General features: G+C 47.0%; 1 protein-coding gene across 4 annotated transcripts in view; it reads right to left on the bottom strand.

Moving 5' to 3' along the window:
* Gnb1l (G protein subunit beta 1 like) overlaps positions 1 to 23,928 on the bottom strand; it is a 100,770-nt gene that overhangs the window by 11,030 nt on the left and 65,812 nt on the right. For 3 of the 4 annotated variants that reach the window (XM_045132540.1, XM_045132541.1, XM_045132539.1), the window contains 2 exons: positions 20,546 to 20,644; positions 16,837 to 17,064 (listed from right to left, as the gene is read on the bottom strand). In XM_045132540.1, the coding sequence (XP_044988475.1) occupies positions 16,837 to 17,064; positions 20,546 to 20,644 (327 nt within the window). The remainder of the gene's footprint in view (positions 1 to 16,836; positions 17,065 to 20,545; positions 20,645 to 23,928) is intronic. The other variant, XM_004670845.2, reaches the window with a different exon arrangement.

The raw sequence follows: 23,928 nt of genomic DNA, 5'->3' as shown, positions 1-23,928 counted from the left end.
ATGTGCAAAGTGGTACATGCATCTGGAGTTCCTTTGCAGCAGCTGGAGGCCCTGGCATGTCTCTATTGGCTTGCACATAAATAATTTTTTTTCAAGGCAGGGTCTCACTCTGGCCCAGGCTGACCTGGAATTCACTATGCAGTCTCAGGGTGGCCTCAAACTCACGATAATCCTTCTACCTCTACCTCCGAGTGCTGGCCCACTTCCTTTTAAAAAATATTTTTAATAGCCAGGCATGGTGGCACATGCCTTTAATCCCAGCACTCGGGAGGTAGAGGTAGGAGGATCACTGTGAGTTCGAGGCCACCCTGAGACTACAAAGTGAATTCCAGGTCAGCCTGGGCCAGAATGAGACCCTACCTTGAAAAACCAAACCAGGGGCTGGAGAGGTGGCTTAGCGGTTAAGGCGCTGGCCTTCAAAGCCAAAGGAACTCAGTTCGATTCCCCAGTACCCACATTTGGGGAGGGGAGGAAATGATCATGGTTTATTATCTTTAAGTATGGAAGCTGTTAATAAAAAGGAAATAAATAAATAAATAAATAAAACTAACAAGAAAAAAAAAGAAGAGACAAGTGACAAGTGAGACTTCTGGTTAAGATGGTGGCATAGTCATGCCAAAGCAGCCTAGGAGGAGAAATGATCAGAAGAACATACAATCCACTCTTCTACCAAAAAGTGAAGGTGTATAAGGAATTATCAACCTCAGCAGAGAAGCAGGAGAGATCCAGAGCTTCTAGCAAGCAGGCAACCAGCCAGAATGGGCTCCCACCATAGCACGGGTCCTGGTCCCAGTTTCTGGGAAGAGCTATGCACCTCCTCACAAAGTCAAAGACCTGAAGAAGACAGCAGGGACCAGCTGAGAAGCTCGTGAGGAAGAGAACCACCAACCCAGCCAGGCTACCTTAGGCCACAGTGCAGTAAAGAGGGACCCAAGTAGGCATGCAGCATAGGTGAGACCAAAGCCAATCCAAAAGGTAACAGGGCCTACTTACACTCTGTGTCAGTACACTGCTCTGCTGGTATGCAGGCCTGCATTGGAAGTGCTAATTACACCTTCCACGTCAGGGCAGGTTATGTGTTACATCGATTGATGGTCAGCTTTGCCATTCTGAAATAAGCTGTATTTGGGGCTTGTCCTTTGTTGCTTCCTGATTCATAGTGCTTTTGTCTTCTTTTCCTGTCACTCTTGGGGGCAGGGTCTCACTCAGCCCCAAGCTGATCTGGAACCCCCTATAGACTAGAAATCTCACCTCCCAGTTGACAGGATTAAGGGCATGGGGGACACACATCATTAGGTACTTCAATTTTGTTAGATTATCTGTTTGTTCTAATACCCACTTTTACATAAATACTCTGTGCTGGTTTTGAGTGTATATATTGCTCAGTTGAATTTTAGAATTTGCCTGTATTTTACTCCACCTAGCCAACCAGAATACTTGCATAGCAGGCAAACCCAACACCCTAGGGTCACTTCTGCTGTTACTCTGGGAGTAATATTAAGAGCGACACCTGGCAACTTAAGCTCCCATCCTAAAGATATACAACATCAGATTTACACATCTAAGAATACTGATATTAGAAAACCCAAGTATCAAATTAACTCAAGATGCAAGAAACACAAAGAATCAAGACAATACAAGTCCATCAAAAAGTATATAGCAATCAGAAGTTACCTCCAGTAAGACAGATTTAGATGAAGTGCCAGAGAAAGATTTCAAAAGAATGATTATAAATATGTTCAAAGGAATCAAAGAAGAAAACAAAACCCTGAAGGAGAACACAGGAAATCAACTTAATGAAATAAGGAGGTCAATATAAGACATGAGTAAGGAAATAGAAATGCTGAAGAAAAACCAATCAGAAATACTAGAAATAGAAAACATAGTAAGCCAACTGTCAACCAAGATTACTTTATCCAGCAAAGCTATCCATCCAAATTGATGGAGAAATAAGGACATTCTACAACAAAAACAGGCTAAAGGAATATATGACCACTAAGCCAGGTTTACAGAAAATACTTGAAGGGATCTTTCATGCTGAAGAGAAAAGCACACACATGAGGAAACAGGAAAAAATAAACCATACTCAGCATTTGACAAAATCCAATATCCCTTCATGGTAAAAGTCCTACAGAAACTGGGAATAGAATATATAATATGTATTATAAATATATTACATATTATATATATTATATATATAATATAATAAAGACTATTTATGACAAACCTACAGACAACATGATACATGATAAACGGAGAAAAACTCAAAGCTTTTCCACTAAAATCAGTAAGAAGACAAAGGTATCCACTGTCCCCACTTTCTATTAGAGACAAAGAGAAGGGGAGAAAGAGAAGGGGGAGACAGAAGGAGAGAATGGGTACACCAGGGCCTCTAGCCACTGCAAATGAACTCCAGATGCATGCACCACCTAGTGCACCTGGCTTATGTGGGACCTGCAATATCAAACCTGGGTCCTTGGGCTTCTCAGGCGAGCAACTTAACCACTAAGCCATTTCTCCAGCCCCCTACTTTTATTTAATATAGCACTGTAAGTCTTAGCTATAGTAATAAGGCAAGAGACACACATAAAAGGGATACAAATTGGAAAGGAAGGATCAAATTATCATTATTTGCAGATGATATGATTCTATACATAAAGGACCCTAAAGACTCTACCAGCAAACTGTTAGAGATGATAAACACTTTTAGCAATGTAGCAGGATAGAAAATAAACAAGGGGGGGGAGGGCGCTGGAGAAATGGCTTAGTGATTAAGGCACTTGCTTGCAAAGCCAAGGAACCCAGGTTCAATTTCCCAGGACCCATGTAAATCAGATGTACAAGGGGGTGCATGCATCTGGAGCTCATTTGCAGTGGCTGGAGGCCCTGGCACACCCAATCTCTCTCCTCTCTGCTATTTCTCTCTCAAATAAATAAAGAAAAATACTAAAAATAAATAAATAAACACACAGAAATCAGTAGCCTTCCTATAGACTAATAACAGACATGCTGAGGATGAGATCAGGGAATCACTCCCATTCACAATTGCCTCCAAAATAAATAAACAAACAAACAAACAAATAAACAAACAAACAAATAAATGAAGTACCTTGGAATAAACCTAACCAAGGAAGTGAAGGATTTCTACAATGAAAACTTTTTTCTTTTCTTTTCTTTTTCATTTTTCTTCTTCTTCTTATTATTTTTAAAGTTAATTATTTATTTATCTAGAGAAAAGAGGAGAGTGAGAGAATGAGTGTACCAGGGCCCCTAGCCACTGCAAACGAACTCCAGACGTGTGACCCCCCACCTTGTGCATCTGGCTTACATGGGTCCTGGGGAATTAGACCTGGGTCCTTTGGCTTTTCAGACAAGCGCCTTAACCACTAAGCCATCCCTCCAGCCCAAATGAAAAGTTTTTTTTTTCAATTTTATTTTGTTCATTTTTATTTATTTATTTAAGAGTGACAGAGAGAGGGGAGGGGAAAGAGGCACGCACACACACACACACACACAGAAAGAGAGAGAGAGAGAGAGAGGGAGGGAGAGAATGGGCACGCCAGGGCTTCCAGCCACTGCAAACGAACGCCAGACGTGTGCGCCCCCTTGTGCATCTGGGTAATGTGGGTCCTGGGGAATCGAGCCTCGAACCGGGGTCCTTAGGCTTCATAGGCAAGTGCTTAACTGCTAAGCCATCTCTCCAGCCCCCAAATGAAAACTTTAAAACACTCAAGACAGAAATTGTAGAAGACACTAGGAAATGAAAAGACATCTCATGTTATTGGATTGGAAAAATCAATATTGTGAAAATGTCAATCTTACCAGAAGTAATCTACATATTTAATGCAATCACCATCAAAATTTCAATGGAATTCTTCACAGAAATAGAAAAAACAATCCTAAAATTCATTTGGAAGCACAAAAAACATCGAATATCCAAAATAATTTTGAGCAACAAAAGGCTGGTGACATCACCATACCTGATTTTAACCTATATTACAGAGCCATAGTAATCAAAACAGAATGGTACTGACACAAAAACAGACACGTAGATCAATGGAACAGAATAGAGGACCCAGATGTAAGTCTCCTTTCCCAATTCAAAGGAGTCACCTTATTTTCTTACTATTTTTCATATATATGTATATGAAATATACATATTATACCAAGACAATAAAAATGTAAACATACTCCAGTTTTTGTTTGTTGTGTTTTTTCAAGGTAGAATCTTGCTCTCTGGCCCAGGCTGACTTGGAATTCACTATATAGTCTCAGGGTAGCCTTGAACTCACAGCGATCCACCTACCTCTGCCTCCCGTGTGCTGGGATTCAAGCATGCACCTCCACATCTGGCTCTATACTCCAGTTTTGTTTTTTTTTTACCAGACTGAAATTAAATCCAGAGGTGTGCTATGCAGAAAGATTTCAAAAGGACAAATAGCAGACAAACCAGGAGAATGCAAGTAAGAGAACTAGCCCATCTCAGTAACAAGAAAAGTGTCTAATCCTAAACTTAAACCTTTTAAAGAATTACCTGATACTTAACCATTAAGGGATAGTTTGCAATCAAGAGCTCTGTGTTCCTCGGACAGTGAGAATAGGAATGTGGCTACAGCAGAGCACCTCGTGCCAGACTGATCACCTTGCTGGAAACGGTCATGAAGGTGAACAGAACACACAGTTATCAGCAGACAGGCCTGGACAGCAAGTAAAAGAGGTGCTTTAGAGTTCTCTACTTGGGGACAGTTTCTAGACACAAAATCTAGACAGAATATTGTGATCATGTTAGACTGAGTAGACGCATCAACACTAAGGAAAGCTGAGATCAGTGGGGATAAGCTGGTAGAATGGAGGGTAGCTAGGGTGTCTCGTTGGGGGCTGAGGATTATCTGTGGGTTCCCCACAAGTCCTTGTTTGAGGACTAGGCTATGCATGAACAGAACAGCTAACATCAGGCTTACCATAATGGCTGCTACAATGCTAAAAGAAACAGGTATGAGAGGCCAACAGTGAGAACCTAAGAATGGCTGAGCCAGAAGAACAGCCTTGTTTTAGGATAAGATCCCACCTTCAGGTCAGGCCTGCCTTAGGCACACTAACACAGTGAGAAGCCAGGTCCTGGTAAGGTCTGGGGGCAGGGAGAGTTTAGTTCCCCATAGTGAAGGAGCCTGGGATGGCTTTTCCACACATCTGCTCTGACAGAGCACAAAAAGCCAAGCTCACACAAGCACAAGGTGAACAGCCAACAACTGAGCCAGCTGCTAGGAAAAAAAAAAAAGGGAGATGCTCTTCAGAGCAAAATAACACATTCTGTGTCTCCATCATGAATCATTTACAATGACCAGTCCCAAAACAGACCATTACTAGACATGCAAAAAAGCAGGGATATTACCCAGTCATGGGAGGGGAAAAAAATACCTAACAGAAATTGATCCCACAATGGCAAAGATGTTGAACATCATCAGATAACTTTTATAAAACAATATAAAAATACATTCAATCCAACACTTGGGAGGCAGAGATAGGAGGATGGCTGTGAGTTTGAGGCCACCTTGAGAATACAGAGTGAATTCCAGGTCAGCCTGGGCTAGAGTGAGACCCTACCTCAAAAAACCAACATTCAAGTAATCACATGCGCGCGCGCGCACACACACACACACACACACACACACACACACACATGGAGTGAGCAAATAGGAGCTAGTAGAACAGAAGTAAAAACTATAAAAGAAGCATTAGGGCTGGAGACATGGCTTAGTGGTTAAGACGCTTGCCTCAAAGCCAAAGAACCCATGCTCAACTCCCCAGATCCCATGTAAGCCAGATGTACAAGGTGACTTATGTGCAAGGTTGTGCATGTGTACAAGGTGGCACATGCTCTGGAGTTTGACTGCAGTGGCTGGAAATCCTGGTGCACTAATTCTCTCTCACACATTAAAAAAAAATAAAAAAGTAAGGTGGAGCTGGGCATGGTGGCACACACCTTTAATCCCAGCACTCAGGGGGCAGAGGTAGAAAGATTACTGGGAATTCAAGGCTGCTTGAAACCAAGGTCAGTCTGGGCTACAGTGAGACTCTACCTTGAAAAAACAAAACAACACAAACCTAAACTAAATAAAATAAAAAACTGATCATTTAAAGCAAAACTAATATTGTAAGGTAGTGATATGTTTAGATGTTTGGTGATACTCTATGGTGTCAAGTGATGAAAACACTAACTGCATGTCTCAGAACATATATATAATTCCATGGGCATAGCTGTATTTATTAGATTAACATAGAATAAAGCAGGAAAGAAATATGAGAGGGCCAAAGACAGAAGTGAGCAGAGGAAAACAAATACCAAGATGGTAGACCTTATCCCATGTATCAGTCAAGTTCATTAAATGCAAATGGATTAAATACACCAACTAAAAGGTACAAGCCTTTTATCCCAATACTCTGGGAAAGGCTGGGGTAGGAGGATTGCTGTGAGTTGGAGGTAAGCCTGGGACAATAAAGTGAGTTCCAAGTTAACCTGGCTAGTGTGAGACCTTACATTAAAAAAAAAAAAAAAAAAAGAGGCAGTGAACGTCAGAAAGGATCCACAAGCAGTATACATGGGCTGGGGAGAAGGATCAGTTGGTAAAATGCGAGGAATGCAAACATGATGATTGGAGTTCAGACCCCAGTGCCCATGTAAATGTTGAACATTGTGGTGTGAGCTTGTGATACCAGTGCTGGGAGGAGAAGACAAGGAATCCCTAGGACTCACTGACTATCAAGTTTAGCTGAAGCAGTGATCTCTGGATTCAGTGACAGGCCCTATTTGAGAATAGGTGACTGAGAAGACACCCAACGTCAACTCTGGCCTCCATATGCAGGTGTCTACACATACTTTTACATACACATGGGCCCACACATAACCACACACAAAGCAAGATACAAATATAGGCCATCTATAACAAACGTTTTTTTTTTTTTTTTTTTTTTTTGGTTTTTTCGAGGTAGGGTCTCACTCTGGCTCAGGCTGACCTGGAATTCACTATGTAGTCTCAGGGTGGCCTCGAACTCTCGGCAATCCTCCTACCTCTGCCTCCCGAGTGCTGGGATTAAAGGCGTGCGCCACCACGCCCGGCCCACAAACGTTTTTAAAATATAAAAATATAGGCCATAGAGATAGCTTAGTGGTTAAGGCACTTGCTTGTGAAGCCTAAAAACCCAAGATTGATTCCCCAGTACCCATGAAAGCCAGATGCACAAGGTGGTGCATGTGTGTGGAATTTGTTTGCAGTGGTTGGAGGCCCCGGTATACCCACTGTCTCTTTCTCTTAAATAAATGAATAAATAAAATATTTTTAAAAAATAAACATAAAGATAGGTTGAAAACAGAAGCCTGGAAAAAGATGTCTTGTGCAAACAGCATAAACCCAGGACTCTCCTTCAGTTCTTTGGTGGGCCTCTAGGTGGCCAATGCTGGTGGCCTTGGGTGGGTGTGAATGAGCACTAACGGTGCTTGTGCGCCTGAGACCAGGCTGCCGTAGGGCCCACACTTCCGAATTCCACTTCTGTGGAGCTATTAATATGCCAGCCCCAGCCTAGTCCTCTTCCACTTAGTGTTACCCACAGATTTTTGAAATATTGTATATTTGTGGTGGCACAAACTTACAAATCTAGCACTTGGGAGGTGGAGGCAAGACTATCAGGAGTTCAAGGCCAGCCCAGGGTCCATAGTGAGTTCAAGATTAGCCTAAGCTACATGACAACTTGTCTCAAAAAATATCAGTTGCAAATACTTTCTTTTTCCCATGTGATTTCTTTGACTTATAAGTTTTTCAGAAGTATATTAGTTAATCTCCAAATACTTACTGATTTTAAAGACCTTCAATTTTGTTGTCAGTGAACACAATACAACACAACCTCCGCATTTACAAACTCACAGGCTGATTCTGGCCCTGCACATCGCATGTCTAGAACAGATCACATGTACCTGGAAAAGACAGGTGCTCTTCAGCTGCTGGTAGAATCTACTGTTAGCATGACTTTAGATCAAGCAAGCCCATCTGAAGTCCTAGTCTTCAAAATTCCATACTGATTTGGGGAGTGGCGAGAAGTTCCTGGTGGAGAAGTCTTAGAACCCCTGGCCCATTGTGCCTATTTCTCTATTTATTTGTGCCAGTTTTGCTTCATGATCTTTGAAGTGCCACAACAAGTGTGTAAGCATCTGGAAAGGATTATACTAAGTGAGGTATCCTAGGCTCAGAAAACGAAATGTTGCATGTTCTCTCTCATATATGGATCCTAGCTACAAATGATTGGACTTCTGTGTGAGTAGGAAGAAAACTTAGTAGCAGAGGCCACTAAGCTAGAAAGGAGATATAAAGGGAAGAGAAAGAGATGGGCGTGGTAGCGCATGCCTTTAATCCTGCCACTTGGGAGGCAGTGGTAGGAGGACTGTCATTGAGTTTGAGGCCTGCCTGAGACTCCATAGTGAATTCCAGGTCAGCCTGGGCTACAGTGAGATCTTACCTCGAAAGAACAAAAAAAAAAAAAAAAAAAAAAAAAGGGAAGAGAAAGGAAGGGAGGGGTACTTAATAGGATGGCATTGTATATATGTAAGTAGAAGAACAGATTAATGGGGGTGAAAAGGCCTAAGTGAGGTCAGGGGAAGAGATTGAGTAAAGGAAAGATGGAGGGAGGGCTAATCAAAATCTAAGAGGAAGGCTGGGCATGGTGGCACGTGCCTTTAATCCCAGCACTGGGGAGGCAGAGGTAGGAGGATCACTGTGAGTTCAAGGCCACCCTGAGACTAATTAGTAAATTCCAGGTCAGCCTGAGCTAGAGTGAGACCCCACCTAAAAAATAAAAAACCTAAGAGGATATAAATGAATAATATGGTAACCTACTTTTCTGGACAATGAAACACTCAGGAGCCTTAGATTATTACTAGAAAAATTTCAGTGTCAGGGATGGGATACCATCCAGTGAGTTGTTGGCCAGGGAGGTCCCCAATGACCCCAAAACATTACAGGCCATTGCCAAGGCCCTTGGTTTCCCACCAGGAATAGATGTTAAGACCCTATTGCTGAAGAATGCACATACATGGGCTGCAAGACCACTGAGAAATCCTGCTGGAGATGAGCTGAAAACCTCTTCCATGCAGACCAGCTGACAGAAAGCTGGAAAAAGCCACACAGCATGCAGCTCAATGGCAAAGAGAGAAATCACCAGTGAAGATACTCCACAGTGGACACTGCAAGCCTTATATTTGGCCAACCAGGCCAAATGAGCCAACGGGTGCAATAGTGGCACATCTGTTATGGGGAAAACCAACTGCCCTCTAATTTGACTGGAGGCCCGCTCCATGGGAGGGAAAATATCCCTGATATTGAAAACCTACCACAGGTGTAGTCATGAGCCCTAGGGGTGTAACGTCTGTTGCTGTCTGGCTAAATGTATATACTATGCTCATCAAACTGCTCAGTAAGCACTTCTCTTAATGTTCACACCCTTATATTAATGCTACTCTCACTTTTTTGTTAGAGAACTTTCTTTTTTCATAGAGCAGTGACCTCTGGATATCTCAGAAGGCATCATGGTGCTGAGAAGAGTGACAGAGGAGTGCTCAGCACTGCAATATCTCTATCACATTTTCCAAGGCTCAGGATCCATTGTGGAAGAGATGGCAACAAGAATGTAAGAGCCAAAGGAAGGGTAGGACTCCTTACAATGTGCTCCTCCAGACACAAAATGGCCTGGATATCCATGACCTCACAGTGCCTGACACTACCTACACAAGACCATCATAATAGGAGGAGAAGATGATGACATCAAAATAAAAGAGAGACTGGGAAGGGATATGATGGAGAGTGGAGTGTTAAAGAGGAAAGTGGGGGGGAAGGAGAGAATTACCATGGGATATTGTTTTCAATCATGAAAGTTGTTAATTATAAAAAAAATTTAAAAATTTAAAAATCTGAAAAACAGACGAGTAGAAAGCTTAATGAGCAAAATACCCATGTGTGTCTGAGTTTGGATCCTTAGCACCCATGCAAAATGTCAGGCATAGTGGTGCATACCTGTGCTGGGGAAGCTGTGATAGGAAGGTCCCTAGGGCTTGCTGGCTAGCTTGCCAAGCTGAACTGGTGAGCTCTGGGTTCAGTGAAAGACCCTGTCTCAAAAAAAAAAAAAAAAAAAAAAAAAAGAGCCAGGTGTGATGGTGCATGCCTTTAATCCCAGCACTCGGGGGACAGAAGTAGAAGAATCACTGTGAGTTGGAGGCAGCCTGAGACTACAGAGTGAATTCCAGGTCAGCCTGGGTTGGTTGGGCTGGGCTAGAGTGACTCTACCTAAAAAAAAATGGGAGGCTGGGCATGGTGGCATACACCTTTAATCCCAGCACTCGGGAGGCAGAGGTAGGAGGATCGCCATGAGTTTGAGGCCACCCTGAGACTACATAGTGAATTCCAGGTCAGCCTGGACTAGTGTGAGACCCTACCTCGAAAAACAACAACAACAACAAAAAACAAAAAAAAAGAAAGGGAAACTCAGCTCAGCCATCTTAATAGTTACAAAATAGGCTTTTCCTTTCCAGGGATAGATAGTAAAGGCAGCTAGAGAAAATTATCTGTAAAGGTTATTTGGCTTCCAAATGCAGAAAGCAAGGAAGAATGTGACCTATGGGAAGGGAGAAGGGGCAGCACAAGGTTCCCTGCACTTTAGGGCCCTGGCCATACACACATGTACAAAACCCAGTGAGTGTGTATGCAGCTGTGAGTCTACAGAGAGGCACTTTCTTTTCAAGCACATGTGGAATACTTATGCAAACTGGACGGGCCCCCAGCATTTCAAAGAACTGATATCATTCAGACCTTGTTCTCTGACCACAAAGTAATTAAGTTAGAATTTGAAAACCTGAAGATAAGGCAGGGGGGATCAAACATTTGGAATCATAAAAACACAGCTTAGCTGCCAGAAAAGCAAATAAAAACAGGGTCCTCCTAGAAGTGAGGGATGATGACAATGATGACATCTGGCAATGTGGGGCCCAGCTAGTGAGTTGCTAGTGGGAGCACACAAGTTAAGAAAGGCAGGGAACTGACAGGTGGCCATCCAACTCCAATTCCTGAGGAGGAATAAAACTAGATGGTACTGAGTATGCCCACCATTTGTGCACTTATCACCAACAATCACAAAATGGTCTCCAAGAAAATATCTCTAATGATTTCATATCAAATGCCTAGAAAAACAACCCCCTGGGCTGGGGAAATGGCATAGCAGTTAAGGCGTTTGCCTGCAAAGCCAAAGGACCCAGGCTCAACTCCCCAGGACCCATATGAGCCAGATGCAAAAGGAAGCACACATGCCTGAAGTTCGTTTGCAGTGGGTGGAGGCCCTGGTGTGCCCATTCTCTCTCTCTCTCTCAAATAAATTAAATTTAAAAAAAAAACAAAACACCCCTGCCCCAAGTCCACCAAGCAAGCCCAGGCTGGTAAGAGTTCAGGGCAGAAGCCCCCAATCTCAAACAGCACCACTTATAATCCAATTCTTCTTCCACAAGGAATGGAAGGACCTTTACTTGGTGTTGTGGTTTGAATATAAAATGCCACCCATAGGTTTATGTGTTTGAATACTTAGTGACCTACTGGTGGTACTATTTGGGAAAGTTGTGGAACCTTTAGGGGGTAGAGCCTTGCTGGAGGAAGTGGGTCACTGGGGGATGGGACTTAAGCTTTTGTGGCCAGGTCCTACTTCCTGTGTTCTCTGCTTCTGAGTGCAAGTGCAACTATCAGCTCTGCTCCCCCCACCATGATGGACTCTATCCTCTAGAGCTGTAAGCAGGAATTAGTTCTTTCCATAAGCTATTTCTGGTTGGGTTTGTTCACAGCAAGAGAACAACTGATACACATGGTAAGAACTTGTCACTGCCCTGAAGTAACCATAGCCTCCTTGCCCAGACAGCCTTGCCCTATTTACAATGTGACAGGTCTTAGTATTTTTTAGCCACCTCGTTACCATGGCCAAGCTCCTGCCCTTCTAGCTGCCTCTCCAGTATTTGGCTCCCCAACTCATAGACCTCATGATGCCTTAGGTCCACTGGCCCTGAGTACCTTTTCTAGCCCTTATCCTTCTGCTGTCCCCTGGGGCAGATTGTTCCAGTGTGTCCTAGACACTTCACCCACCTTCTGTTCTGTGCTTTCACCAGCAGACCCTTGACTCTGGGTCTGCATGCTTTCACCTGTGTGTGGGTAGGAGTGGCTGAAAGAACTAGAGTGTGCAGCTGCCCAACTATCCATGAGCTTAGGTCAGGCCCTCCATGTGCACAGCATCTGGCTGCTAGGGTGTCTTCCATGCCATCTCTACACTACCCCTGTCCCCACTGAGCTCTACCCTGAGGGTGGTTAGTCCTGGGAGCAACTGCACCCTTATGTGGGGCCCACCCAAGGGTATCTGTATTCCCAGATACTTCTCCCATGTCCAGAGTACTGTGGGCCAGGAAGAACTGGCAGCTGGGAATGAGAGTAGTAAGCCAGCTTGACATTGCTTTCTCTTTGTCTCTCCTGGAAATTTTGACCTGGTCAGAGGTGGAGAGGGGAATGCTAGATGACAAGGCCTTATTGGACCCAACTGAGAGCCCTGCTATGGGGGCACTTCCTCACTATTCCCTTATCATAGGGTTTTCCCAACAGTATGATTCCCAGAAAGAAGAAAGCAGCTTTTAATACCATGCCTGGCTGCCAAATACCCTGAGCCCAGGCAACCAGGAGGTTCAGCAAAACGCCTGCCCTGGTCCCCACAGGCAGAGGGCAGTTCTCACGCCTGCCTTTTCCTGCCTCTCCACCAGCTCATTCAGCTCTTTACCTGGGAGGGACCAGGGTGCTGGCTCTCACCAGCCCTGTGGCCATGGACCCCTGAGGAAACAATGAGATGAGACACAGAGCCTGTGTAGGTACCCAGCCAACCCAGAAAAAGACCAGTGCCTGTCCTAGGGGCCATTTTCCTGAGGATGAGGCGGCTTGCTCAGCCCTGTAGGGACACAGGGAGACTGGCAGAAACCTGTGTTCCCATGTACCCCCTATAGGCAATGGGGTACACAGTGCCCTCAATCCCATAGTAATCATGTTCTGCTCACATGCAGGGAGCTGGTCTGGGCCTAGTAGGTAGTCTCCTGTCTGATTTCCCCAAGTGGTCCTGCTGCTGCCAATTAAAGGAAAGTCTCTGGTACAGCTGGGGCAGAGGGTACCACCATGCACAGCCATGACTGCCGATGGACACAAGGTGGGGACACTGGCTGAACAGTGTGGAGTGCAAGCGGATTACTCTGGCCCAGGGCTCATTGGGGTGGAGGAGCCTGGTTATAAAGACAAATACTACTGGCTGTAAATCAGCCCTTGCTTCAAGGCAGGGAGTTTCCCCATGTGATGAGGAGGCTCAGGCCTGCATACCACCTGTACCTAACAATAACCAAGACTCAGACCTGATGGTTCCTAGCAGGGCCACCTAAAGGGAGCCAGGCATAGGTTCTGGGGGTTACACAGTACCCCTGAAGCTGCCCAGGATTGTCCTAAGCAGACAGCCTCCTAGTCACAGCTGTAGCCCCTGGCTGAGCCACTGCTTGGGCCCAGGACCCTCCAGGAGGATCTCTGGCCACCAGTGGCTCTTACAGCCCATGACCTCAGGTGCCAGGAATGCACAGCGTGGCGCCATCTGGTTCCGATTACCCATGCTCGGCTGCGGGAGCCTCAGCTGGGGCTCGGCTCCTGCGTGCCTGGGAGATTGATTTGGGCTCCTCTGAGGTTTCAGCAAGCCATGAAGAAGGCACGTCTGTGCCCACGTAGCTCATGGGTGGAGGCAGGCAGCCATGTTGTGGCAAAGGTGAGGATTCCACGGACACTACAGGCTGAAGGCCACCTCACAGGCTCCCCGATATCAAGGATGCTCTCAGATGGCTGGCCTTGGCAAAGCATCAGGTGCTTCCCCCCAGAAGCCTAGGCTTTATAGAACCAGGAGCTTCAGGGCCTCTGGAGCCTATGGGTTGTCCTTACCTCCTAGCAGCAAGGCACACTCAGCAGGAGGCAGGGGCTCCCCACCTCCTTTGATGTGCAAGGCTGAGCCAGGACTTACCCAGCACCCACCTCACCCCAACCATTTCCAGGCTGCAGTCCCAGTTCCCTTCTGCTTTAACTTTTCAATTCATTAGTAGAGTAAAAGTTCATCTCTCAACTGAAACATGCCCATAAATTAAGTCTTAAGTTCCAGCAGCTGTTTCCCAAACCCATCAGCAGATCGAAAGCAGATCTAGACTGGGACAGCCCCTTCTCGGGTGCCGCACAGCTCTTGTGGAAGCTGCCTGGCCTGGATGTCAGCCCTCTGCATTCAGGCTGGTTAGAGTCAGGCCACAAGAGTACAGATACTGGACCCAGTGGGTGACACTGTTGCCCCTTTCTAGGCTCAGAAGTCAGGAAGGGGGTTGTGAGGGAAATCCCCTAAGCCTCACCTGCTAGGCTCAGCACCTAGCACAGCAGAAGCTCAGGATGTATAGATCAAGTGGTTTGAGCACCAAGACTTTCCCATCCACTTGTACTCGGGCAGAGTTCTGAGAGTTTGAAAAACCTTCACCAGGCAGATGCATAAAAAGCTTTCCCTTCAAAGCAAGGTCTCTATGGCCTCTATGGACTAATAGGAGGATGGATGGATGCAGGAATACATGGAAGAGATTTACTTTTAATTCACTGTGTGCCTCATACGACTGGACCCCAAGAGGTATAGACATGTGCCTACTTTACCAACTGCCCCTAAGCTGCCCTCCTTCCTTTCCTCACTGAGCTCTTGAATAGATGGACTCTACAAGGTTCTGCCTAGACACTACCACTGGTAGGGAGGCCAGGCCATGCCAGCCTTGGCATAGACGTGGCATGTCTCCAACCGTGCTGCCACACTGGCCTTCACTCTGTCCCCTCTGCTCTCCAACAGAGCACTCCCGGACCTACCTCTACTCTGCCACAGCACCTGCCCCAGGTGTGGTATCCCATCCTTTTGTGTCCCTTCCAGCTCTGTTACTTGTTGGCCTTCCTCTAATCCAGAACTTATCTTTGCCTCATGCCCACTGTCCTTACTTTTATCCTGTCCCAGTATGGCCTCATGATGAGGCCCCATTTGTGCCCAGGGTTTGGTGATGCCCTCAGAGCCCTGGGTATCCAACAGTATCATTTTAGCTCTAATTTTTAATTTATTTTTATTTATTTATTTGAGAGTGACAGACAGAGACAGATAAACAGAGAACAGGCGCGCCAGGGCCTCCAGCCACTGCAGATGAACTCCAGATATATGTACCACCTTGGGCATCTGGTTTACGTGAGTCATGGGGAATTAAGCCTCGAACTGGGGTCCTTAGGCTGCACAGGCAAGAGCTTAACTGCTAAGCCATCTCTCTAGCCCACTTTAGCCCTAATTTTCAGCAGGGCCCAACCACCTGCATGCTTCAGGGACTCTGGTAGTGTCACTCAGGGGTGAACCTGATGGGCTCAAGGAAACCCCTCTGGCCACAGGGCTTAAGCTGAGGGTATGAGGCTGCTCAGCAAGACCTTCTTACCTCAAGAGAGCAATGCCCTCTACAGCACCCTGTCAGGAGGGGCAGTCTGAACTGCCGAGCATGTAGGGAAGGCTGCTCAGCAAGACCTCCTTACCTCAAGAGAGCAATGCCCTCTACAGCAGCCTGTCAGGAGGGGCAGTCTGAACTGCCGAGCATGCAGGGAAGGCTGTCTTCAGTGCTTTGTGCCAAGAGTCCCAGTGAGGTTGGGAGCTGAGTTGCTGAAGTTTTTTTTTTTTTTTTTAATTTTAGAAGGAACTTTAATTATTTGGGGGGAGGGCAGATAGAGGGAGAGAGAATGGGTACACCAGGGCCTTCATCTGCTGCAAATGAACTCCAGACACGTGTCACCTTGTGAATCTGGCTTACGTGGGTCCTGGGGAATCAAACCTGGGCCCTTTGACTTTGCAGGCCAGTGCCTTAACCGCTAAGCCATCTCTCTAGCCCTAAAGTTTTGAACATTGTATCCCACAGGCCACATGGCTCTCCCATCAAACCAGGTTCCACTGGCTGGCCACGGCCAGGTCTGCCTTTAGCTCCTGGTGATTAGAGGCTCCATGCCCATTCCCAGAGCCAACATGTTCCCAGGCTACCCTCTGGAGGACCCTGTGGCCCACAGCCTTTCAAATCTGCACCAAATCAAGATATAGATATCTCTTATAATCAAACCCCACACATTCTCTCCTTCCCAAATGGAAATATACAGGCTGGACTCCCTGTGCTTCCTCTGGGGCCACAGGCCCAGACCTGGACATCAGGCAGTCCCTGAACCACACCAGCTGGGATTGTCCACAAGATGGAATCTCTAGCAATCAATCTCCACTTCCTGAGGCTTCACCTTGCTTGGTGGGCATTCCTGCTACCCATGTGCAATAGCCTTGGATCAATGTGTAGACCACCATTTGGCAGTGGCTCTTGAGGGATTTCCATAGTAGTTTTTTTTTTGTTGTTGTTTGTTTTATTTTTGGTTAATCAGTTCCTTACTGGCCAAATTCCTCTGAGTTTTCACAAAGGGGTTTGCATCTGCCTGTATGCTACGTGCCTTTCTTTAGATGGACATGACGTGATGGCTGTTAACCCGAGGTCTGGGAGAAACCCAAACCATGTGAATGGTGGCCCACACCCACGCGCCCTTCCTCCTGCACTGCTTCCAAGTGATTAATTAGCTAGGGAACTGCTACAGCTCCTCTTCATGCCTAAATATTGTTTTGGCCTATCAGACTATTAGTGCAGAGCAGGATAAATGAGGCCCAGGCCTGCATACTGACCTGCAGGGACTGTGGCCCATCCACGCTCCAGACAACCAGTTCCTTCCCTGCAGAGCCAGAGACGCCCCTGGCTTTCTGAGAATCGAAGTCAAGGCCCATGACAGGTTCCTCATGGCAGGCGATGTGGCTGCATACCTTCCGCTCCGAGATGTCCCACAGGACTACTGATCCGTCCTCATAGCCAACCAGAAGGAGGGGGCGGGGACTGGAGTTGGCCTGTGGGGACAGCTAAGTGGTCAGTGCTTGGAGGGCCCTGCCTCCTGTGAGCTTTGAGACTGTGGAGACAGCTATCCACTACTGCCAGGTACAGAAGTAGGGTAGGCTAGCCAGGGAGCAGTTCCTGTGCTGCTCATGTGGCTAACTGTCCTAAGCTCTATATTACAGTAATTACCTAAACACAATCCATGGGGTTGGCAGGGCTGCTGTTGTGTACCTAGGGGCTAAGGGCAGGGTCCAGAGCAGCCAAGCTGAGTCCCTCACATAGCTATAACCTTCTCACCATCAAGAACCTGCATCTGCCTGTAGTGGATCTTGTCTAAAGTCCAGCACCCTGGGACTGCCATGGACCCATCCCTATTTTTCTCACTCAGGCTTAAGACTTACAGACACTCCTTGATGGGGCCAGTCACCTGTCTAGAACCACCAGGCAGGAAAAGGGCAAGCTCCGTCTCAGTGAGTAATGGACTTTCTGGGCTTTGTCAGTGTGGCTGCGGAAAGGCCCCCTTGGAAGCTTGGTGTGAGGGGCCCTTGCTATCGTGATGGATGAGGGCGAGGGTCAAAGGTCTCCACGCCTGGGAAGACACTCGTTTATTTAGCCTCTGAAACAACTGCAGAAGAAGAGCACTGCAGGATTCCAAGTTATCCTCAGGGACATGCTATCAGTCCCTACACCTCACAGCAGCCCAAGAGAAACTCCACATGGCTGAGCAAGAAGGCTCGAGACAGTTGAGGCCAAGGTGTGCTTCAAACAAATAGCACAAGGACTAGGGTTCTCTTGTCAAGAGAGACTATAGTCAGGAATATAGTATGGTGAGAGCTGGGGGGAGGCAGGCTGCTCGCAGTCCAGCTCTGATCTGCAGGGAAGGCCTTAGCAAGGATAGAAGGACACATTCACCAGGCTTGCCCGTGGGCATGGCAAACCTGCCAAGGCTAGATCTGGTATAAAGGTAGTCTTTGTTTTGTTTTTCTCTTCCAAGGTAGGTTATCACTCTAGTCCAGGCTGACCTGGAATTCACTCTGTGGTCTCAGGGTGGCCTCAAACTCATGGCTATTCTTTTATCTTGACCTCCTAAGTGCTGGGATTAAACGTTTGTGCATCATACCTGGCTAGAGGTGGTTTTTGTATGCTTCCAGAAATGGCTCATAAACCTAGTGTGTCCAGATGGTAATTCAAATTTATACACACAAAATAGGAAGGATCCTGGGAAGGGGCATGAACCTGCCCACGTCTTCTTGGTTTATTCATCTTCGGCATCCTCTGAAGTCCTTCTACCTTACAGCCAGAGACCATATTGTGTCCTTTGACCATGACCCCAGGAGGCAGGGCTTCTGTTGCTGTGTTGTTCCTGTGGTTTTCTCACAGAAATGCACTCCCTGCTGCTGTTTCCCAGCTTGTCTGCTTGGATATGTTTTGTTCAGACCCACACTCTTCTCCTAGACATAGTTGAACTCTTCCTGGAAGCTCCCTGTGGGCAGTTGAGTCCCTCCAGAGAGGCCTGCCTGGGCAAACAGTTGTGTGAAGCCAAAACAGGAGCAGCAGCAGATAGGAGAATTCCAGAGCTCTGTATCCCAAACAGGAACACACACTAGTTCTTGCACCCTTACCACCAGCCACAGTGTGGCTACCTGGTAGATGCTGCTCCAGAGGTGGCTTAAGAGAACTGCTTGGTGCCACTACCCTGGGCAGTTGTCTGTGGTGGCACCTACTCCCAAACCCCGTAGCTCCAGCTATGCTGCCTCTCCTCCTCCCAGGAATGCACTGTTTGTTTCCTGACCTAGGACAGTCTAGGGCTCCTCTCATCACAGACATCAGTTCTGGCCAGCGTGCATGAAACCCGAGTCCTGAGCACTACTGGTCATTTTGGGGCTATGATGACAACCCTTCTGCCATGATGCCTCAGGATGTCCAGAAAATAAGAAACTGGTCTAGTTCACCTGGGTTTGTGGTCCCTGCTAGCAGCTGCCTTATGTTCTGCTGAGCCCACCCTGGGCCCTGTAGTTTGTCCAGTGACAGGCACTGCAGGCTGGATAGCACTCTTGTGGCTGGGAGTCTTCTGATAGTCACATCCTTGACATGCAGACCTACTACCCAACGTCATTTTACCCTGCACTTCACAAGCAGCTCTCCTTGCACCCAGCTGAGATGGGGCAAAAAGGTCTGGCTCCGAAGCCCCTGTTGTACCTTGCAATGTAGTCTGAGGGACAACAGTAAGGGGCTCATGGGAGTCCAAACTCTGTGCATCATAATTTAGCTGGAGAGGCCCCAAGACTTTGACAGGGAGTTTGCTGAGGGTGGGTGTCATCAACACTGGCCCAGGCCTGATTTACAGCCTGGCCTTTCCTATAATAATTATTCTAACTGTGGGCCAGTCACTTTGAAGAACTAAACGGAGATGGACTCAAGTGCTTCAGAAAAAATAACAGGTCAGTCACTTTGCCACACTCAGGATGGGCAGCTCATATCTCAGACCTTCAAGTTTGGGGAGTGAAAAGGAACCTTCATATGACCCTATGCTTTTTGTAGCTAAGTGCTTCATGTTGGATCTATTTGCCAACAAAATCATGATTTGACCTCTTGTCAACTATATTAATTACATTAACAAGTTTGTGCAACCCTTTCTACACATTTTTCTGGTAGAATTTTTACATGATTGTGCAATGGCCAACGTTTCCCAGGGAGCAGAATAGCGGCAGATATAGCCACAGGGTTCTGCACCAGGACCTGGGAATACTGTGGTCACCACCTGGGGCACTTTGGCAGGAGTAAGCTGATTTGGGGATGTGGCCATGGTAAGGGAGAAGGGCTGGGGCCCCATGGGGGACATCCTTCCCAGGCCCTATGGTATTACCCTAACTTATTTGGCATCCCAAGGAGGTGGCCCTGACCTTCTAACAGAAAGAACAGTTGATAAAAGTGGAAATGGTTGCAGGTGAGACCTGTGTGGAAAAGCCAAGCCACAGAGAAGGTTGTCAGGTTAAGTCTACTCCCACGGAGGAGGCCCTTGAAGCCTCTTAGAGAAGTAGCAAAATTAGTGTCAAGCACAGTGAGGTCCACACAGTCTTATCAAAGTTAGTCAGCATTTCTCTCCAACTTCAGCAGGGTCCAGAGCCAAGAGGCTGAGGGAAATGACACCCATTTCTGCTCCCCTCCCCAGGAGTAGGTCCCGCCGCTTGACCTGGCTGCCCTGTCCTCATGGCCACCAGCTGTAGGGCACCCATGTATGGGGTGAGCCTGTCAGGGCCCATGGAAGGTTGACACTGATGCCTGCTTTTGCTGGGGTTTGGGGGAGAGGCATGGAGCTCTCTCAAAGCAGCAGCAATAGCCCAGGGAAAGCAATGGTCCAAACAGGCTATATGGGCTACGGAGGGCAGTGGACATATGTTCTCTGAGGGTATTGTCAGATCAGTTTGACAACAAATCCAACCAAGTGGGGTATGACTCAGGGCAAGAGGGCGTGGCCACAGGGCGTGCTGGCGCGCGCTATCTTACCTGCCAAAGCCCCAGGCACATGGGCATGCCCGGCTTGGCATCTGCCTCTGGCTTCAGGGTGCACACTGACGTCTTGGATGGCATCTCTAGAATCTGAACCTGACAGTGAGAAAACAAGCTGATTTGGGTAGATGCCAAACCAAGTCTGCTATACAAACAAGAAACTTTTAAGACTATTAGCCAAAGATGCTACAAGTTTCTGTCTGCTCCCCTCCTTGTAGGGATCTGAGAGCTGAGCTTCCTAATTAGCCTGCATGGGTTAAGAGGGCTTGGGTGCTACTGGGGCTCTTGTGAAACAAATGCTCACAGCATTTCCCTCTTTCTTTCTTTCTCTCTTTCTCTCTCTCTCTCTCTCTCTCCCCCTCCCTCCCTCCCTCCCTCTCTCCCTTCCTTTTTCTCCCCTTCCTTCTTCCCTCCCTCTCCTCCCTTTCTTTCTCTCCCCTTCCTTCCTTTCTTTCTCTCACCTCCCTTCCTCCCTCCCTTCCTATTTTTATTTTTTTATATTTTATTTTTATTTATTTGAGAGAAAGAGGCAGAGAAAGAGAGAGAGAGAATGGGGATGCCAGGGCCTCTAGCCACTGCAAACAAACTCTAGACACATGCGCCCCCTTGTGCATCTGGCTTACATGGATTCTGGGGAGTTGAACCGAGGTCTTTGGCTTTGCAGGCGAGTGCCTTAACTGCTAAACCAATTTTCCAGCCCCTTATTTTTATTTTTTGAGGTAGGGTTTTGCTCTAGCCCAGGCTGACCTGCAATTCACTATGTGGTCTTAGGCTGCTGCTCTTGAACTCACAGTGATCTTCCTACCGCTGCCTCCCAAGTGCTGGTATTAAAGGTATGCACCACTACCCCCGGCATGCTCACACGATTTTTAAGTGACCCGTCTGTCATGAGAGGGCTGTTGCCCCAGACCTCCCCCCATTTTGCCATCTGAGTAGAGAAGCCTGGCTTGCTTGGCCCTGGTTAACTTGGCCAGCCTCCCTCCTTTGCTTGTCTTTCTTTCCTGGGTTAGGGTTTAAACAGGATTCACTATGAATGAACTCGGCTGCACAAAATTGTGCAAAGCCTTGCACAGGAGGCCCCAGGATCCAGTACCCACCTAGAAAATGAACACAACATATTATGCCAAAGCCAACTCTGTTGGTTCTTGGCTTCCCAGTGTCCGACTGCCCTGTTCACCCAAGCTACCTAGGTGCCAGACCTTCTGTGCCTGGGCTGGGAGATAGGCCTTGTGGCTGTTAGTCTGCTGATCAGCCAAACCAGGTTCTGCCAAGCACTGTCTCCAGAACATGGACAAAGTTGTAAGGAACAGACTAGATTGACCTCCAGCTGTCTTGCATCTGAATTCTGGGTGTACCTACTCACTCAGGGAGATAAGGAACCTGGGCAGGTGACAGTACACTGTTCTCATCAATGTATGGTGGCAAGACATGGTACACACAGCCTCAAGGATGAAATCTACTTGAGCCATCTCAGTCCTGGGGGGCTTGACCCAGGGCAGCTTCTAGGAAGTAGAGAGAACCAGATCCAGTCTGGTCCTTTGGCTAGTGTCCTGATGACATGCTATGGTGGTTTGAATGTCAAATGTTATCCATAGCCTCAAACTTAGTCCCCAGATGGTGAAGCCTTGCTAGAGGAGATGTATCAGTGGTATGGGGTGGGGGGGGAGCGTGAGGTTTATTGGTCCAACCTAACTGGGTATTCATAGTGAGCTCACTCTTGCCTGCTTCCTGTCTTCTGATGTGATGAGATGTAACACTTGGCTATTTGCTCATGCCATACTTCCCCACCATGATGAAACTTCAATCTTGAAACTATAAGCTGAAATAAACCCTTTCTATAAGCTGCTTCCCAGAAACGACAGAATAACTGCTATACCTGACAACCTCTGATAGACAGTGGGGCCAGGGTGCTCTCTGGCAGGATACTCTTACCAGGGTCCCCATGGTGTCTGGGACTCTAAAGGTCAGGCTGAACATCAGGAATGAAGTACAGCTCTGTTGCATCTACTGTAGAAGAGTCTTTGAGCCTCTTTCCTTTACATACATGCAGGCACATAAACACACAAGCATACATGAATACATACATATAAGCACACATGTGTGCAAGCATAGAGGGACCTCTACACACTACAGCTCCAGGGTAAATGGACAGCCTGATGAAAGAGCAGCAGAGGCACCAATGTGGAGTGACATAATAAAGGGGAAAGAAGAAAACTGAAGCAATGGGAGAAGTCACCAAGTAAGGAGAAAAGCCACAGCACAGGGGAGATACAGATGTAAATTTGGGGAAGAGTGGATAAAGCCTGGATTCTAATGGCAGCCAAGCTGGGCATGGCCATACCTTTAATCCCAGCACTCAGGAGGCAGAGGTAGGGGGATTGCTGTGAGTTCAAGGCCACCCTGAGACTACACAGGGAATTCCAGGTCAGCTTGGGCTTCAGCAAAACCCTACCTTGAAAAACCAACAAACCTACACACACACACACACACATACACACACAGATAAAGAAAGCCAAGTGAGACAAATTTCTATATTTGAAGAAGGGTACAGAGAAACTTCTGGACACCTAGTCATCCTATGTACAAATCAGAAGCTCTAGCAAAATGAAAAACAAAACAAAACAAAACAAAACAAAACAAAACAAAACAAAACAGAACAGGAAATATGTCTGAAAACCATAACCTAGCAGGCAATGAGCTCAACTAGATCAACACAGGGAGCCCAAAGGTGGCAGTGAAACTCCCTGCTTGCCACAGGAGTAAATGACCCCATCCCAGGGATTTTCCCAGCAGAATCAGCGATCACTGTGTGCAAAGTACAAGTACAAGGCATGGCTATGGCAATCAGCCAGTAGACCAGCCTACAACTCAAAGGCTGAGGGTAGGAAAACAGCCTGAGAAGGCAGAAGTCACAGGATCTGTATTCTGTACAACCCACAGGCCATGAGGAAGGACTCGGAGTTCAGAAAGACCTTGCGATAGCAGCTGGACAGAAAGACTTAGGTCTGCTCCGGGTGGGAGAAGGGAAAGCAAGCCCAGGACCATGTGGGGCTTGAATTGGGCAGGAGCCCAAGGCCAGACCCACGGCAGGCCATCCCCCAACCCAGTTTCCCAGGCCACTGGGGACCAGAGGAGCTCCTGGCCTCCCTGTGCTTGGAACCTCCTACAGAGCTTTCCATCTAGCACCCAACTGCAACTTTTGTTTCCAGAAGGAAAATGCTAGGCTTGAGCAAGATGGCTGAGCAGTCTGGGACAGGCTAGCGATGCTTTCCAGGGCCCAATCTAGGTATATTCCAGGCAGAAATGTAGAAAACAACGATTTGCTAAGGATATGCAAGGTCCCCAGGCTGGCTGCTTCTGAAGTGCAATGGTACCTGCTC

This window comes from Jaculus jaculus, chromosome 13 (genome assembly GCF_020740685.1).
Source record: "Jaculus jaculus isolate mJacJac1 chromosome 13, mJacJac1.mat.Y.cur, whole genome shotgun sequence".
Taxonomy (NCBI): domain Eukaryota; kingdom Metazoa; phylum Chordata; class Mammalia; order Rodentia; family Dipodidae; genus Jaculus; species Jaculus jaculus.
Note: the sequence above shows the minus strand (reverse complement) of the source record. Positions and strands in the feature narration are given on the sequence as shown.